The 20,290-nt window shown below is 40.8% G+C and overlaps 1 protein-coding gene across 1 annotated transcript in view; it reads left to right on the forward strand.

Annotated features, from left to right (window-relative positions):
• Positions 1–20,169, forward strand: part of gabra4 (gamma-aminobutyric acid type A receptor subunit alpha4) — a 20,484-nt gene extending 315 nt beyond the window's left edge. Inside the window, exons 1-9 of the mRNA XM_034598582.1 lie at positions 1–116; positions 261–379; positions 1,675–1,742; positions 2,263–2,483; positions 3,154–3,236; positions 7,515–7,658; positions 8,575–8,727; positions 14,517–14,773; positions 17,919–20,169. The exon at positions 1–116 is cut by the window's left edge and continues 315 nt beyond it. Of these exons, the coding sequence (XP_034454473.1) occupies positions 25–116; positions 261–379; positions 1,675–1,742; positions 2,263–2,483; positions 3,154–3,236; positions 7,515–7,658; positions 8,575–8,727; positions 14,517–14,773; positions 17,919–18,455 (1,674 nt within the window). The 5' untranslated portion in view covers positions 1–24 and the 3' untranslated portion in view covers positions 18,456–20,169. The remainder of the gene's footprint in view (positions 117–260; positions 380–1,674; positions 1,743–2,262; positions 2,484–3,153; positions 3,237–7,514; positions 7,659–8,574; positions 8,728–14,516; positions 14,774–17,918) is intronic.
• The last annotated feature ends 121 nt before the right edge of the window (positions 20,170–20,290 follow it).

Consider the following 20,290-nt stretch of genomic DNA (forward strand, 5'->3'; position numbering starts at 1 on the left):
AGGCTTGAAGTATGGCATGCAAACATGGTGTCTGCCAAGAAGAAGGAGATGGTGACAGCAGCGACGCGTCCCGCTTTTATTCGGACCCTCTTCTACTTTTTCTGTTTGGCGACTTGGTGAGTGCCCCCGTGCGCAGTGTCTCTGTCCGTGGTGCTGAAACCTCCTGCTCGGACGGATTCATTTGCTTTTCTCCTTTTCCTTTTTAGCACCTTTTTCTTGTTCTGGTATCCTGAATAGTTTTTTCTTTTTTTTAAATCTAGTGTAAAGAAAGGCTCTGGTCAGACCAAGAAGGATGAGAGGATCTATCCGGAGAATTTTACGCGCATTTTAGACCGACTTCTGGACGGATACGACAACAGGCTTCGACCTGGGTTTGGAGGTATGAAAAAGTAAAAGTATAAAAAAAAAAGAAAAAAAAGAGCCATTGGAAACACCCAGAACATTAGGCTTAAATAAAGGATAGAACCACTTATTAATGAACTCTTTTATGCCATATGATGTTAAAAACGTTAAATGTAATAGGGCAGCCCTAAACAGGAACACAACTTCATTTTCACCTTAGTGCTGTATGAAGTTAAAACGACTTTACTCTCTTTAGACCTCCAGTTGTGATCAACAAATCCTCCCTTTAACTATTGACAGTAATAATAATAATAAAATTGTAAAAAGTCCCCCCCCCCCACCCCCACCCTTCTCTCCTCTATCCCTCATTTCTCTCTCCCCTCACACCAACCGGTCGAGGCAGATGGCCGCCCACATTGAGTCTGGTTCTGCTAGAGGTTTATTCAAGTTAAAATAAAGTTTTCTTCTCTCCACAGTCACCAACGTGTTTGAACATTTGGGTTTCTCTATAATATTGTTTCTATGTGAAGTACCTTGAGATAATGTTGTGATTTGGTGCTATATGAATCAAATTGAGTTACAGTAACAGTATAATAAGATATTCATGGTGTATCTTCACCTCTCTGTGTGGGAGTGACTTGCATCATGCACCATGTAACATGTTGCTTTGTGGTCAAGTTGAAGCTGATGTTAAACCATGTTTCAGACTTGATCCTGCAGGCTGTAAGCCCGGCAGTTTTTGCCTTCTGGAGAGAGGGGGGCCTCTAAGCTCGCACGTTTTAAATGAATGCAGTTATATAAACATGTGTATATGTTATGTTGCGGGACAAACGCTTAATGCACAGTTCAAGTGCTAAAAGTGCGGATTTGGCTTTCTTACATCATGTCTGCAGCCACGACACGTTAAGCAGCAGCAGCAGCATTATTCTAACAGTTGCTGCTTTGACTGAGTAAAGCAGCCTGTTAACAGAAATGCGCACATATATCCAGGCTCACTGACTGTAGCCTTGCTTATCCCCGCATGTCTGCCTCGACATTCATTAAATGAGAGGGAGGAAAAAAGAAAATCAAACAGGATTATGTATTTACATCTTTTAAGCATTTATTCCACTTCCATTTTGCAGAGGCACTATATACGTCTTTGGATGAGATAAGCTATTGCATGTCTTTTGGGTTTGACCCTGATGGGTTGTAGGCCTATAAACTGTTTATACTCAAGTGTGAATAAAAATGGTTTCTTTCTATGACTGGACTGTGGCACGAAAGGCTTTAAAACAGGAAACAGCTATTAAATGGGGCATTTGTTGTCGTTTTTACTTTTTTATTCACTAGGTCCTGTGACTGAAGTCAAGACAGATATTTATGTGACAAGTTTTGGGCCTGTTTCGGATGTTGAAATGGTAAGTATATCCCACTCTTAATGTAATTAAACAAATGTCCATTTATGTGTTGGTATCCGGAGGAAAGACCCCAACTGGGCCCCAAGTTGTTAGGGACACAACATCCATGTCTGATCAGCCTGTGGTGCCCTAGCAGAGGCTGTCTTGTGATTAAAAAGCTGAACCACAGCTGATGAAATGTTTCTAACATCCGCTGGTGATCCCTCATATCTGTTGGTGGTGGGAAACTTATCATCCTACCACCTTGTCCTAGGTTCATGTTTAAAGTGGTCATTATACTTACATGCACCTAAATGTGTTTATTGGAGAAGATAGAGATCAGCTGAACTTTAATGATGGGGACTTTCATGCCGTTGCTGGGGAAGAAAACACTTTCCATAATCTATTTCAGTGGAAAAGCATTTGTTTTTCTAAGTAGACCTCCTTCAAGATGAATGCCAAAACTCATAAACCAGTATCACTACACCAACCTACCTACCTTAAATGCTTTCCCTTGGTTTGGTCAATGTTCCTCGTTTAGGAGTACACAATGGACGTATTCTTCCGTCAGACGTGGGTCGACCGGAGGTTGATGTATGAGGGCCCGATTGAGATTTTAAGGCTCAACAACCTGATGGTGACCAAGGTGTGGACACCAGACACGTTCTTCAGGAACGGCAAGAAGTCCGTGGCTCACAACATGACGGCTCCCAACAAGCTCTTCCGCATCATGAAGAATGGCACCATCCTCTACACCATGAGGTACTAAAGAATACCTAACTCCACCACCTTATTTACATCACTCAATCAATTGATAGGTGATATTTAAAGCCCAATCCTTAGTCTGACCATAATCACATAATTTGGGTCATAAAATATGTGTCTATTTTCGTCTCTTTGATCACAATATGCTAATTCCTGATGGAAAAACGGACTCTTTACAAACTTGTGTTCTACATTTACGTTTGTGCTCATTAAAAGAATATGAGAGGAGAAATACAGACTTTGTTTAATTTAAAGCAGCCAGGCAGATTTCCTGTGAAATCCAAGCCAGGCTGGCTGTGTAAACAGTGCGGAGGCAGTGCAGTGCAGAGGCAGTCAAACTAAACCTTAAATCCAATTAAAGCACTCAATTAACTGATCCTTTGCCTTTTTAGTGAAAATGGTCTGGAAAAAGTAAAACACTAACCTTTTAAGTATCAATAAACTACTGTTACACACTAAGATATACATTTCTCTCAGATATTAGTTTGACGAAGTGCATACTAGCTGTTTAGTTCTCTATGAAATGTCATCACAAGTTTCATTTTCATTAGAAGTGGTATGAAGTGAAACCAACATGAAATAGTGTTGATTGGACGGTAACTACCTGTCTCACAGAAACCATTGATGAATGTGTGTGTGTGTGTGATTGATGTTGTTTCTGAAACAGGTTGACGATCAATGCCGAGTGTCCCATGAAGCTCGTGGACTTCCCCATGGACGGACACGCATGCCCGCTCAAGTTTGGAAGTTGTAAGTTTGTGTGTGTGTGTGTTCGTGTGTGTGGTCCGGGTATTATTAATTTACACAGTCACATTATGGGGACTTGTCTTTCTTATGGGGACAGAAAGCAAGTCATCATAATGTAAATCATCATAGTTCAAGATGAAGACATGTTTTAAGGTTTGGTTTAGGTAGAGTAGGGGTTGTGTGTGTGTGTGTGTGTGTGTGTGTGTGTGTGTGTGTGTGTGTGTGTGTGTGTGTGTACTTTTCAAAGACGCTACAGTCAGTGTTTCCTTTGCATTACTACTAAATAGACGTAAACAAACAAACACCCTTGTGTCTGCCTCCCCACTTAACATCACATGAGTCTATGAGCCCCCCGGGGGGGGTTTCACCTGCTACTACTACAATTCAAACAAAAAGCAAGTAATGCACTACGAGTAACAACGTTTCAGAAGAGTCTCCACTTTGTGTAAGTTCACCAGGATTCATATGGTTTTGTTTTCAAAAGTTAAAGTTAGGTTGAAGCTGTTATCCATTTAGTGACAAATTTTGGTGAGAGGGAGCAATGATAAAATAAAAATGATCAATCTCATACTATATATATCAATTTCTTATATAAAATATATCCCAAAACAGCTGGAAGCAAATACCATTTGTCCAAGTCTGTTTTAGTTGCAAAGGTTTCTTGATTTATGTTTGAAAAATATATTAATATTTACAAAAGCTACGTTTTTTATTTATAAATGTCGGAAGGTGAGCAAGTGTCTTATAATCTTTTCCTCTGTTTTTCAGTTTGAGAGGATGATTTACTGATTTCACATTCAGATATTGTAAATCTCTCTTAAAACCCTGCGCTCACACTTAAATATACGCTGCTTGTGCTTAGATTTTCTGCCCTCCAGCTTCAGCTCTTCACCTCGTGCTCATGCTGCTTCTGTGTGAAAAGTTTGTTCACGGATTTCTTCTCTGCTCTTGAATTTTTTTTTTTGTGAAACAAATCTGTCAAACTTTCCCAACCATTCGAATGCCAGTTGTAGTATTGATTAATTAAATTGTCCTGCCCTGAGAGCATTTGGAAATCATACGTGAAATCAACATCCTGCTCTCAAACTGAAAGACCCCTTAAATAGAGAGGGGGAAAAAAACTGTCTCTCACATATCAAATATTTGTCCTGACATTATAAAAGTTAAAATGTAACTACTAAAGCTCAGTCACATGACTGTCCTCTGCTTGGAGCTGAACTGGATTCTGTATAACAGGATCAGCTAAAGAACTGAGCACTTCATCAGACACAAATCAACTGAATGCTAATACTAAATAATGAAGTATTTCATTCTTCATTGTGAACAATGAAGCCCTCACTCAGCACCAGTGTTTCGAGAGGGCCTACTGGTCAGCAGAAATGACTTATCTCAAATAAAGGAGTTTCTCACATAATGTGGCTCCGTCTTATCAGAGTCGAGCAGCGATTTAAAGATTACATCTGCAGGAGAGAGGAAGGGAAAAGACAACGAGTCTGCCTTCACACCCGCCCAATCTTCCGTCAGTGACATTGCAGAGGACAAATTCACATCTCTCAGTTATTGTCATCCTTCTCCCCCTCCTCACACTCCTCCTTTCACCATCCTGCTCTGCTGCAGCTTTAGCCTCCAGTCAGGAGGAAGCGAACATGGATCTGATGTGGCCTGAAGCGAAGGAAAGGTCAGAATCCCTTCCTCTGCCTCAGGATAGCACAGACCTATGCAGCTATTTTCCATAGCTGGTGTTTGTGTGTATGTCTGTGTGTGTGCCTGCTAATTTTCTCTCAGTCTGCCCTGTCTTCAGTTTTCCCAACTCCATCACTCTTCTTCCTCTCTCTCTCTCTCTCTCTCTCTCTCTCTCTCTCTCTCTCTCTCTCTCTCTCTCTCTCTCTCTCTCTCTCTCCATCTCCTTCTCTGTTTCTCCATCTGGACTCTAGACTGCGCAGGCACTGCATTTCCACTCCATGACACACCACAGTCATTTCATTTTGGCAGCACAGTTGGTATCCAGCCGAAGTGGAGTCCCATAGGGAGTGGTAGGCTAAGACGACTGGCATTTTGTCGTGGGCCCACAGACTGGTCAGCCCAACCAGAACAGCAAAGTACTATAACTCTCTTTTCTGGGTTGGTAGCGTGCTCCAATCCTTCTGGGCTGTGGGCTTCAACTTCTCTTTAAAACAAAGGGTTTTAATATACTCCTGTCTCCATTTAATGAACACCAACACACCAGCAAAACAGTACATAACTCTGGGAATTCACACAGGCCTCTCAGCTTCTCCAGAATGAGGCTACTCCACCATGTAACACCCTGTTCTACATAAAACAATGGCAGGTAGGAATCAATTAATTCCCTGACGAGGGAAAATGCAGCAGTAACATAATGGCTACACATGAAAATATATAAATGAAACACTAATTCATTCTAAATGACAATGACACAATGATGTACTTAAAAGTGCTTAATTTAGCATATGCACAAAAAGGCTGTGCAATTATTCCTTCTGAAATATATCATTTAATCAAAAATAACCCCAGAATATAATGTGTACAATAACTATCCTATCAGACATAATGCATGAGTTGGAAAAATACCACAATGAACTTTAGCTCCATCACGTTGCATCGATTTGGAGCTAAACAAGAATGGGATTAGAAAGAGTGGATTGGAAGTTGTCTTTTTTTAAATCAGCAAATATATAGAAGCAAAGATATAAAGCCGTCAGTGCCAGTTCAGGGTTATATGATGAAAAACCCTCCTTGGCAGTCAACTACAATAAAGTCTGGAGAAACCTGCACTGTAATCTTATTTTCTTCGCAGAATAGTAAATTCATTACTGCAGAGTTTCCTTGCGTTTGAATGGAGGTGATGGGTCAAACTGCCTTAAAGAGCTGATAGCCTTAAAAATTAATTAGAGAGTTCTATTATCCTGCGATGTTGCGTCCGAAGCTCTTTCCACTGCCAGGAACACAATTCTTTGAGAAACAATGAGCAGGAATAATTTGGGTTTACAATCCTCCAAACTAAATATCACAGTCAGCATATTGGTTCGTAACCTTACTTGATCAAACTTAAAGCTGCAACAATCAATATCTATATTTTAACAAGTGTCACTCGTAGTGGAAACCCCACAAAAAATAATTTCCTGACTCTGCTGTTCCACTTCGGCTCTGTGGAGGGTTTCAGTGTCTTTTAACTCATTGTTTTCACTGCTCCCATTAACCCCAGTTACTGCAGCAGCAGGCAGTTGTTTTTACTGATGATCCTGTCACTGTCTATTAACTGATTCTGGAAATAACTCCAAGTGTTGAGACTAAATTATAACAGTGAAGTTGTTGTGAAACCAAAACATTGAGCTAAACAATAAAACACTCCTTGAAGAGGAGGAGCTGTCAGGTGATAACTTCCCAACAGTTTGTTACACCTGAGTCACACCTTTTAGATACAAGTAGTCATGTGACCCATTGTTAAATTTGAATTGTGATTGTAGCTGCTTGTTGCATGTTTGCATTTGAATCCATAAGATTAGATAAGATAAGATAATCCTTGGCTTTATTACTCCCACAGTGGGGGACCTTTTTCAAGTTGACTCGACATGAGTCTTTCTTAAAAGCTAACAGCATTGTTAGAGTTAGTTAGTGTGTACATTTCATTTTTTCAGGATCTGACCCATATTTTATTTAAATAAAGGGCAGAAGGTTAAATGTTTCAGTGATACAACCATTGACATCACAATTTAAATTAGAATTTCACCCAGTAGAGTTCGTACCGTCAAGGCCCCACAGTCCCTTCATGAAACCAAAGCCAATTCACCAGAACCAGATTTTTATTTAGATCTTCACCAAACTACACACACTCATAAATATCAGTCCTCTAAACACGCCTGATTTTTTCATCAAGATCCATGAATTATTCTGAGATTCAGTGAAAAATTACCTGTCTCACAATGATAAAAAATCCTAGATTCCCTCCTTGATCTGGATCCACACCAAAATTGAATGGGTTCTTCTTGGGGTCATGGCCCACCCCTCCACAAAATATCATGGAAATCGATTGCTCCCTGATGGAGGTAACAACATGTGAACTGAAAGAATTGAAAGGAGCACGGTGGCAAGAGGCAGAATGAGTTTTCCATGAACCCCTATAAAGTGTATAAACGTATGTGAATGGACTGACTGACAACACCATACAGTACATGCATGCACACACTTATGCAACAACATACGCAGGTTCACATTATGACTGTAAATGACTCACACTGGTGTGTCTTTGCTGTCTGCCCACAGATGCCTATCCCAAAACGGAAGTGATCTATACTTGGACCAAAGGGCCTCAGCATTCGGTGGAGGTGCCCCCCGAGTCCTCCAGCCTCGTTCAGTATGATCTCATCGGACAGACGGTCTCCAGTGAAACCATCAAATCCATCACCGGTGAGACTTGCTCGTCCTGTCACCATTTTGAGTTATCAGCTGAGAAACGCTTCCAAGTAAAATGGCTGCAGAAATGATGTGATGAGATTAGTTGTTTACGTCACACTAACACAAAATATGAAATCTGGTCAAACCTGGTATTTGCCAACTCTACATTGTGATATCTGACTGGACAACAGGAAAAGTATCAATCTCCTAATTCTGGAAATCTTTGTCTGTCTGTTGTGTGTGGTTGTTGGCTTCACAAGTGTCATATGTATTGTTAAGGGGCCCAAGGAAGAGCGGTTTTAAATTTGGTGGGCTTTGATATGTGATAAGCTTCACCAGACTCTGAATTAAACAGGTGAACATGTGTTTGTGCAGCAGCGGTGCAGCGGAGCTTCAGGGTTCTGTGGCCCCACAGCCGGTCTTTACTTGATGTGGCTCAATTACTGCAGGTCACTTTGACAGTTTCAGAGAGAAAGCTGCAACCAGCTCAACCACAGGTCAAGCAAACAGCCCGAACAGGCAGGTTTGGAACAGGTCCTGCACCAGTTGTACAGACGCAGCTCAGGCGGTAGATACTGGAGGGGTTTGGAGCTTTGACTCTTGCAGACATGAGAGCGCCGACAGCCTCGTGACATCAAACGCTGTTAACATCACATGTGGAAGTATTCCAGACGGCCTTCTAGTTCACATAAATACTGGAGGATACGAAAAAAGATTTTGGCAGCAGAGAGTGGGAACAGGTGGCATCTGTCCATTTTGGGTGAAAATGGATGGGGGGGGTTTCTAAAATGTAGACGAGTATGAAAAAACGAAGAAATAAAGTGAAAAGTGACGTCTGTCTGAAGACGTGTTCACTGAATATCTGTCAGACTGCGACTTTCAACTCTTTGTTACTAATCAAACTAATTCATTTCTCCTCATCCTCCAGGTGAATATGTGGTGATGACGGTCTACTTCCACTTGAAACGCAAAATGGGCTACTTCATGATTCAGACGTATATCCCCTGCATAATGACAGTAATCCTCTCCCAAGTGTCCTTCTGGATAAATAAAGAATCAGTCCCGGCACGCACAGTCTTCGGTATGTATCGTGATCCTGCACAGCCCCACTCCTCCTCTCTGTTTACTTATATGATGCCTCCATGCAAACAGAACAGAGCTGGAGTGTGTGTCCACTCTGCACAACAACGCCATGCTACAGTGTGCGCTGATTATGTTAAATACAATAGCTGTTTTTTTATTTAAAAAATCATGAAATACAAATTCACTTTTATTAGTTTAAGAACTGGTGTGAAATGTGTAAAAAATCATTTTGAGCATCTCCCAGGCAAATATGCCTGAAGCAAGAAATTTGGGTCGACAAAAATAGTTTTAAATGGTGAATTATATAAAATCTTCTCCAGATTTTATAAGTATACCTCTGAAATTGGTTTAAATGTAATGAAAGCGTTTAGATATAAATGCAGGGTAAGATGGGGAAAGATGTCCCGACAGAGAATAAAGAGGTTGTTATAGACAAGAAACCTGGAGAATCATGTTAGGTATTTACAGATCGTTCATTTTACATGGAAAGAATAATAAATAAATGTTAAGGTGCTGTATGCACAACTGACTTGATATGATGTACAAATACTAAGCAGATTAAAAACCAAACATTGGGTAAGTGAATAATAATAAATAGTAATAATTATAAGGAGGCACAGCGGTGAGGTTGCTCTGGTATAAAGTGAAACAGCAAGATTGTCCTTGGAAATGTCTATTATCGTTATTCATTTTAAACAGAGGCCTCGGACAAAATTATTGTTTCTTCCTTATTATTATTATCAGTTTTTTTTATGAAATACTAAATCTAGTTAGCAGCATTGTTGGGCAGTAAATAATACCCATTACAGTCATGCCACACTGATTACTTTTTTCCATTATGAGTAGTGTAGGGAATAGTTACTAATTACAGCAACGCTCCATTACTTTGACGCATGGCTGGGCCTGTTAGCTGTTCGTAGGAGTTTGATGATGGGTTAATAGCACTTTGGTGTCTGTGAGTTCAGTTGATAGACCGGTCCGGGTCATTACAATATTTCAGCTGCATAATTAGCGATGCAATCTAATAAGATAAGATAATAAAGGCTTTATTAATCCTGTAAAAAATGATTGTGCCAGCTTACTCCAAGATTACAGAAACATAATTTACAATAGAGTAGAGTATAATAAAACAATAGACTATTAAGTCAAGAAACTTTAAATGAAAATGATTAGAAATATAAAGTGTAGTATATTTTAAAAAGCTAAAGCTAAAATATAATGCTGAAAAAACTATAAAAATTTAAATAAAAGAAGTTACATCTGACAGTAAACTAACACTAAACTACAGTGGCAGTAAGTAGTAATGATCATAAGAGTAATATTGCACATAATGTTTGTATTCTTTTTTCTCAGTTACTGAATTCTATTAGAATGCTATGCGTATAATATATTACCATTAAAGGGAGTTACAGCTGTTACATTGCTTTTGAACATCATTACATTCACTCACATTTTGTTCCATCAACAAACATATTTTTATATTTTCACATTTCGACAGATGCTGTATTATACAATCTTTTCTACAGTATCAGTTGTTTTCAGTTTTGGCCTGTGACCTACTTTATCGCTCCTCTGGTTCTACCGGCTCTCTGTCCTAAAATTGAAAAAAAGAACAAAACTTTACCCAGTGTTGGTCTGCTTTGTTGTTTGAGTATTTAGGGACGTCTCCTTTGAGCAGTTTGTTGACCACGTTCTTCCACTTTTGTTGATGGAGAGTCATTCACAGATAATGATGCTGATACTTGATCTTGAGAGCAGTTCTAATAAATGGTTTTGTGGAGCCTGGTTTTTCGGGAGGCAATTTAACGTCATCAAGAGCAATGAGACAGAAAGAAAAACAAAACAGTGTTAGAGGCGATTAATGATTCCCAGAACAGACATGTCGACTGTATGTGATGCCACGGACATGTTTGTTGTTCTAAAAGAATATAACCATCATTTCTTTATTTAATAGTGTTGGGGGTTTTATGTATTTTATCTTTGTATTTCACTAAAGCTTCAAAGATCAATTATAAGCCGGTATTAGGGTTTTTGGGTTGTTGTGAAAAATCTCATTTAATGTGATGGGCATGTTGTTGGCATTTATTCAAACTGTGGCAACATACTGAATCACTAATCGTGACGAAACAACCAATCTCCCTAATGGTTTCCTCCCGCAATGTCACCTGTTTCCTTTCAGCGTGCGTCTGACACGGTGTGAATCTTTTCTGTTGACTGCACAGTTTGTGTATTGAGTGGGTGCAGAAAACCGCTGTGTGACCAGGTGTGTGGGTTCAAAAAGTGTGAACCTGTGCGGTGCAATGCAATAAAACAGTAGAGGATGAACGCTGCTCTCCTGCAGTGTCCAGTGTAGCTGACAGTCCAGCTGCCCTGCCCCTGCCATCAGGGCCCAGCGTGACGGAGACGTCACAGCAGCACAACCACCGTTGTCTCAGTGGAGCCTCTGAGGCGACGTAATTCCTGCTCTTATCTGCTGCATTTGGGAGTGTGTGTGTGTGTGTGTGTGTGTGTGTGTGTGTGTGTGTGTGTGTGTGTGTGTGTGTGTGTGTGTGTGTGTGTGTGTGTGTGTGCGGCTGCGCTGGGTGAGGTTGGGGGTGGGAAGGGAGGAGGGCGAGCCATGTTTGGATTTGTCCATTTCTTTTCTGCACTTACTGTTTTGACTTCTCGTCTCGGAGACTCTGCCACAGTGTCATGTTTAGAGTTTATCAGGAGGACAAACAGGAGGAAGGATTACAGTTGGAACCTCTTGGCTTCAGATGGAGGGGCATTTTTGAATGTGCAGATGTAGAGCAAAGTATAATGTCTTCTTTAGTCACCAGTGATGGAGATGAATGAGCATATGGAATAGTTGATAGTTGTGAAATTCACACACACATACACACACACACACACACACACACACATATATAGTGTATGTATAAATGACAGTTCCTGCTTCAGGGGATAGTTACGTCCTGTAGGCTTCCTAATTTAGAAACAATGTACTGAGCACATTGAGGTCAAACCGTGTCATGTTGTCAAAGGGACTTTTCCAAGAAAATAGCATCATAAAGAGCTGAAGTCATGACGTTACGTCTGGACTTGCCTCTGCTCCGCCAGCTTATGTAACATCTTATTCAGGATTTCTATTACATAAAAAAAATAAAAGATGAAGCGTTTTCCTGCTGTTTCATTTTCATATTCCACAAATCAGAGATTTTAACAAAAATACACAACAGTTACTTTGTGAGCACTGAATCAACTACAGATCCCACTTGATTTGTCAATATCCATAAAACTGTCAATTGTCAATTCTAGTTTTTTAAGAGCTGTAATGAACCTGCAGGGCTTATGGAAAATTCCTTTAGTTTAGAGCTGCTTCAAAAAGAGATATTGAATTAACAACATTTAGCTAGATATTCATTTTATTTGCTAAGCTAATCTCATTTTAGCATCTGTACTTTATGTAGAGAGATGTAGAGAAAAGATTTTTATACATCTTCTTGTCAAAAACTTGAAAAGACAGAATATTTGTATTTTCTCAAATCTTAAACTATGCAAAAAAAATATATTGATAGATTTCAAAATCTTTCAAAAAACTGAGAATGTGAACACACATTTAGTTTATAAGCTAAGCTAAAACTCCAGCCTCCTGGATGCAGCTCTGTACTTAACGGACAGACCCAAAATCTAAATCCAGTTCTTGTCTGAAACTTGAAAAGAAAAGGAAAAGACATAAAAAAAAGCATTGGAATATGTAGAGTTCCATTACACTTATCAACCATGAGAGTTTCTGCTTACGTTGAGAACAGCTTTGTATTAGAGGTTGATATCCTCAGTCTGTGGCCTCCAGCCACAGTTCACCTATCAATGTCATCCAACTGGTTTTGATTGACAGGTAATTATATGGCGGTCACGTCCGGGCACAGGGGATGAATTTATGTTGGGCAAGGACTCTGCAGCACAGATTGTTCCAGATCTCCAACGGAAAGGGGATTTTCTCCAAATTACATAATTGCTATTGGTTGATAACAGCAAGGACGAATGATGAGATACAGGCTTATACTTTAACCTTTTGTTATTGGTCACAATATGACCTTGTGTGCTGGTCAAAACTGTGTCTTGTTTTATTTTTGTGGTTCTAGTCGTGGTAGTCCTCTTACAAGTGAATGCGGAACATTACATTCAGTCCAAAGATGGACCATCTACTCATTTCACTACATTCTTTAGATCTATTTTGTATAGACTCTTTTCTTTGCACCAAAATAATCCTATTGAGTGAATTAAACCTGATTGGGTAAAGCAGTTTGGCCTGAATCCCAGTGAAAGAGGCAGGAAAAAGCAGAGGAGGAGCAGTACTATCATGAAACCTAGCGCTCTATACACTTGTTAGCCTGGTTAGCCTTAGCTTTATCCTCCAGATGCCCTTTTTCAGTCAGTTCCTGCACCTTTGGGCTTATTTAAAACTGCACTAACCATTAACCATGGATGAAGAAGAAGATGCTGCTCCTAGTGATGAATTCACTGAGTTGTTTTTCATCTCATTGTCATTGGTTTTAAATATTGTAAGTTATTAGTGTTTTTGATTCACTCTAGTTGCTGTTATCAACCCTGCCTCTAACAATGAGTAGGAGGAGACCAAAACAAAGCACAAAAAACAAAAAAGTCTTGGACTTAGGCTACATCCATACTACTAAGTTTTCATTTGATAACGCATCAACTCTGCTTTGGATACACCTGGCAACCACATTACTACTACTACAACTTCAGTCGCTAACACAGAGAAGTTTGGAAACGCTGCTCGCCCCGTTTTAGTTTGAAAATAAGCTTCGTTTTAGTCTGGCAGAAACGGAGGTATTTGGAAACCATGCATAGACACTGGCATAGACACCGCTTGCTGATTGGACTCTTTTTGGTCACGACATGGTCCTTAGCTGAATCGTCATGTTCTTAACACACGCCCCTTTACGGAAGTGAACAACTGGCATTAGCCTCAGCTACCAGTGTAGAAGGCAACATGCATAATCAATTACAAGCGTTGTTGACCCTGTTGTCTTTGTTAACAGCAGTTGTACTATTAATTTCTCAATTATAATGATACTTATACATACATGTATATATATATATATATATTATATTATTCGAGCAATTCCCTTTCACACCACCATGCCCAGTGTAGCTAAGCAGTCGCATGCGGTTTCAGGTGTGTTATTATGAACAGGGATTTAAACTGATATGGAGCCAATACGCTTGTGTGGACAGAGATTGAAGTAGTTTGAAAGCTAAATCTTAAGTTTCAAATGACAATGTAGTATTATGGATGATACAGTCCCTAGGTAGCCAGGAACACAACTCAAAATGAATACTAATGTTGCTCTATGTCAGCTTTTGTGTAAATAAAGATACAAAACACTGAAAAAATAACAAATCAGTTTATGCAGGCGGAAATACAATGTGTTCTTCATCTGCCATTTCAAAGGGCCAAATATATTTGGCTCATCATTATCCCTCTGCATTCAGTTAATGAAATATGCTGATGAGAACAAAGTAATGTCCACGGGTTATTAAACAATGTGCAAATGATCAGCAACACCATTTATTTAGCAATGACATGAAGAAAATGTTATTCAGATTTTATTTATAGCTGCCTCTTTTTCAAAAATGACTTATTTTTAAATGAGAAATATTACAATTTGATATAATGAAATTAGAATTTCTGGACTTCCAGCATATAGGGCTGTATATGACACACTTTGTAGGAACAGGTTTATATGGCTGACATTGTTCTTTTTGTCTTTGTAATTAAAGGCATCACCACTGTCCTGACCATGACGACACTCAGCATCAGCGCTCGCCACTCCCTTCCCAAGGTCTCATACGCCACTGCCATGGACTGGTTCATCGCTGTCTGCTTTGCCTTCGTCTTCTCTGCCCTAATTGAGTTTGCTGCTGTAAACTACTTCACCCAAACGCAGATTGAGCGGGCCAAAAAGAAGCCGGCCAAATGTCCCCCGGTTCCGCAAACCACGCCTGTCAAGGTCAAGGACACCGAGGAAGTGCTGCAGGTGATTTTTGTTTCCCTCAAAGTGGCTGTGGCAAATAACCTGATAGCACTTTACTTCAAGGAGCACTTACACAGCATGTCCCTTATTATGTGCTTACTGTATCTGGCCTTTAGCCTACACCTTTATAGCCAGGAGTGGGGCTGCCTGAGGATTGTCAGCTGTGCTTCTGCTTATAAAAGCTGAGATGATAAAGTTTAGACGTGCCAATAGACCAATAGAACTCAATTGTGTCAGTTCTTTCTTCAAACTTTTCCTGATATATCCTCAACATATGTCATAAGACTGAACAGCTGGCTCACCTGGCTCCACACAGAAAAACGTTGGTCAGTTCTAATAAACCAGTGGTGACACACGCACTCACTATTATATGATCATTGGGTTTTTTTCTCAGCTTTTCCACTAATTAGTTAAATTTATTTATTGTTTCGCAACTGAGACTGTCACCGTCAAAACAAGGGATGCAGCTATTTATTTTACTTAATTACGTAGAAATATGCCCCTTGACTCCTAAAATATTAGCTACTAGTTATCCCAAACCAGCCTGGACAAATGTAGCTTTTGTAAATGTAGCAGCTAATTTATTGACTGTGGTGTAGAGACGACAGAAATAATGTTAAACCAAAACAGGATCTAAAAACAGCTTCACAGATGTTTGAGGCCAATCAGATGTGTTTCTCAGCGATGGTGTTTGCTGCAAAACTTTTCTGTTGAAATTCTACTTGAATAATTTCTGTATCACCAGTTGACAAAAATGACCATGGTCACCATGGAAGCTGTCTCATAGAGTCAATCAGAATTGATTTCTATGCCATGAAGCTATTTTAGAGCTAGTATCGAGAAATGATGTTACAAATCACAGTTGGTGTCACTGTTGGACTGTTTATATGGTGTATAAACACTGTAATACACAGACAGGACTGATGTGAAGAGAGAAATGTATGTTTCTTCTATGTTCAGTTCTCCTAAAAGGATAAACTCATACACCAGGTCTATACTGTTAACTGATTATTGAAGCTGACACAGCCCAGGAATGCATATGTCAGTTTTACACTAACTACTTTAAGTTGCTCCCTCCAGTCCAAATCCCAGTGTGGCGTAATCATGCCTGAATGCAGTATAGTGACAACAGCACTTCGGTGGATTAGTAGGTTGCCACGGCAACACAGCTCGGGTACATCTGTATAGGTTTCAGAAAGGCTCTGGCACTGGGGGGAAAAATGAATAGTCTTTTCCTGGAGAGCAGGTTCTGTTGGCTTCACTAAAGGGCTCGGCACGAGGGCCGCGCTGCGCTGATGGTTCCTGCTCCTCAGCCTGTAAATTCCTCCATGATGAAAAGGAAACCACGCAATCCTCACACACACACACACACACACACACACACACACACACACACACACACACACACACACACACACACACACACATACACACACAGACACACACACACACACACACACACACATACACACACAGACACACACACCTACACACACACACACATACACACACACACAAACACACGCACACACACACACGCACATACACACACACGCATACACACACACACAAACACACACCGACACGCACACGCACACGCACACACACACACACACACACACACACACACACACACACACACACACACACACACACACACACACACAAACATACACACACACACACACACACACACATACATATACACACACACACACACACACACACACACACACACACACAAACATACACACACACACACACACACACACATACATATACACACACACACACACACACACAAAATGCAACTCACACACACACTTCCCCTGCTGCACATGGGACACAATAACACTGGATCCTTTCAGTTTCAGGGGGGTGGATTATTCCTGCAAATGCCTTAGTACCAGCATCACACTCTCACTGCTTGAAAACATCAACTCTCAAAGGATAAGCTCCTTTGACGCTACACTGCATTACCGCCTCGATGCAACGCTACTTACTTTCTGTCTTAAGCTTGTGTGAAATGAGGGAAATCCTCGGTAAGTGACATCTGTATTGCACACACTCTATCGTCTGCTTCCAGATGAAGGCCATCCGTGTCAGGGGAACTGTAATCAGATCAATATGATGGGGTTTCCCGATGCCTGACCCGCTGTTCAGAACACATTACCTTGCCTGAGTACGCCTCCTGTGTGCTTCCAGCAGGAATGTGAACATCGCGGTGAGAACAACTCTCACATTGTTTTCTCTTAAATGTAAAAAGTTGAGACCCACATGGGAGAGCGAGCAGTCGCGCCCGAGCAACTGCTGCAGCCTCCCAGTCCCAACGATCCAGACAAATGCCACATGTGAGTGAATCGCCATGTAGGGAGACTTCCAGTGCCTTGTTACGACACAAAACCCAGGAAGCTCAATCGAGTCATTCAAGCATGACGTTTCTGACTTAGAGGAACCATAACAAAACGTGTTTTTTTCCCCAGAGTTTTTGGGTTGGTAGACATGCCAGATACCCACATTAACGTGTAGAAGCACTAACAAAGTGGAATTTGCATGCTATGTCCCCTTTAAGCAATGTTAATTCCACCAGCGTAAAATTACAATTGAACTTAAACTGGATTTTTGAAACTGACGCTGATATCGGCCGATATTTATTTTTCAAAGCATAAAATGTATGTATGTACAGTTCCCAAGTGCCCAACAACACAAGCGCCCAACACCACTTTTTAGCTGAGACAGACATTTTTTGGATCAACATGCTTATTACAGTTTTTACGTCTGTTTAAGGACTCTACACACATAAATACAATTTACAGCTGTCATGTTTTTTTCCACCTTCCGATTCCAAAACACATGAACCCACCAAAAACCACTTCACAACTCAGGAAATGAGACCTTCCAAGGAAGTGAATTAAAGTATTAAAGTAATTTACTGAAGAGCAGCTATTATCATGAACTTTTTTCAACCACCAAATGTTATGAGTTAATCATATGCTATCCCTTAGCTTAGGTTTCTGCTATGGGTTGTATGATGGTTAGCTGGACTTGTGATCACAGTTTCTGATTGTTATCAAAATCGCAGAATTTCTGTGTGTGTTTTAGGTTCGTTTCTCCTCATATATATCATTTGTTGCTTTCTTTGTCGCAGCTAAACCCTGACACCAACGGCAACCTGAGAAAGCGGATGCATTACATTGCCCACCTAGAGGCATGCAGTCACCAGAGAGCCCAGTCCACCACCAGCATTTCGGGAGTGGGAAGAGCCAGACCTCAGCGACCTTTAGCCAGTGGCGCCAACGGCAGCTCCTCCACCCTCTCCCGCTCCAGCCCCAAGTCTGAGAGCCTGCTCAGCGTGGCGTCCTCCTCGGCCCAGCTGGTGAAAAGTACGCCCCAGGCTGCTGCTTCCACGCCAGACGTGATGGCGGGGACCCCGTGCAAACAGAACACCAGCTCCACGTCACTGCAGCATCTGCTGGTCCCCAAGCTGGAGCGCATCCAGATGATGGGGAACAAGCTGGAGCCCAAGCAGACACCGTGCTCCCAGCCCACCACCGCTGGTATGGGTGGAACCAGCAAAATTGACAAGTACGCACGGATCCTGTTCCCGGTGTCATTTGGGGCATTTAACATGGTCTACTGGGTGGTTTACTTATCAAAGGACACAGCGGTGGATACAGGTGGTTAGACTTTGCTCTGGAAACAAGAGTGAAGGTTGTTTCTTTTACCAAATGGAAAGCGTATAAGGATTATACTAGAGGAAACTGTTGTTCTCGCCAAACAGATAAACAACATGTGCTCGCCAGGCTCTTCCATATCCTAGAGAACGAACTCTGAATACATTTATATTTTTCTTCTAAAGGTCCTCGAGCATGGGAGCAAGCAAACCAAATTAGAAATATCTGACTCCACACAACTGAGAGCACCTGCGCACCGGAATATGCTACTGTCCTCTTTATATTACACCACGCCACGTGTGACTGTAAAGGATTGCATTGGACTCAACTGCCTCATGATCCCTTTTGGCCTGCAGTCAAGATAAAGCATCGGATGGATTTTTTTCATTTTCCTATTTTTGTACCCTGCACCTGGCAAGATGTGTGTGTGCCACTATCCTGAAGTGAACTGCAACAGCGCTGTGTAAATATACACATTTATTAGTATAAATGGATTTATATTTAATGATTACTGTGTGCTACAGTGTCACTATTATAACTTGTTGCTTTTTGCCAGCAGGCTAGATGATGCTACTTTTTTTTTTTAGATAAAAAAGAGTACACAGGGACTCAAGGTTTCCAGGGACTCTCTGTTTAGACTAGAAGACTCTTAATTCCTGAATCGTGGCCAGATGACGGTCAAAGTCAAATGAAACAGACGAGTGTTTGTCAGAATTAAAGTCGTCTAGGCTGAGTGGAGCTTTGGACCCGATCAGCCAGGAAAAGCCTCTCTTGTACAGTACCAACTTGCAAAGCATCTTTCTATATAAAATGGATTAAATAATCTGGAAATACTGAAGATGAGTTTTTTAGGATTGGTCTGGCAGAAAGTAGTAAAGACAAGTTATTAATTCATGTCACAGTAGGATTTAAGCTTCTTTCCTGCCATAATGGAAAAGCCAAATAGTAGACAGAGATTGTGTGAGTGGTTAAATACAGCCATCGCCTGAACAAACAGAGGGAACGGAGAGTAAAACCATCAGTCAGCAGATAAACTGTGAAGTGAATGTTTGTTTAGGGACATTGTGGTTTGTAAAATAAAAGACTGGGGCTGAACTGTTCTACGGAAGCTCTGCAGGAGACATCTGCTGTGATCCACCTTCTTAAAATGAGTCCCTCAGATGTCAGAAAGAATCTGCTTTAGTTGTTTCTATATTCCTTCAGTTTAAACAAATCTTACATTATTTCACAGCATTTCATTTCATGTTCTGGAAAATTCTTATCTATTCCACCATAAGGTCTATGATGCAGAGTCATTATCAAAGCTGCACTGCGGCTTGATCACACCAGACACATTTTGAAGGTTGAGCACATGAAAGAGCATCATCATGTTCGGGGTCTTAAGTAGAGGAGCCTGCTGATTTCATTCATTAAGCTGCTGTTATTCAGCTAGAGTTAAAATAATGGAATTGATTAACGGGATAGTTCACCCAAAAATGAAAATTCACTCATTATCTACTCACCACTATGCTGATGGAGGGGTGGGTGAAGTGTTTGAGTCTTTTGGAGTTTCAGGGGTAAACAACGTTGCAGCCAAATCCAATACAATTGAAGTAACTGGTGACCGATTCTTCAAAACGTTAAAAAAGTCAAGTGTCCGTAAGCACCGATATTCAAATTCGACTGAAAACAGCGTCATTAACACCATGTTTTTAGCCTAAATGTCCTCTGCTATCATCCTCCTACTTACTGCTGCAGTAACTGCAGCTATGGCAAGTTCTCGCTGATCTCATGTCCTAATAAACGTCTGAGCGCAGCACTGCCTCTATAGCCCTGTTCTTTCTGTAGAGATCATGTTTTAGAAACA

This window comes from Hippoglossus hippoglossus, chromosome 10 (assembly GCF_009819705.1).
Source record: "Hippoglossus hippoglossus isolate fHipHip1 chromosome 10, fHipHip1.pri, whole genome shotgun sequence".
Lineage (NCBI taxonomy): Eukaryota > Metazoa > Chordata > Actinopteri > Pleuronectiformes > Pleuronectidae > Hippoglossus > Hippoglossus hippoglossus.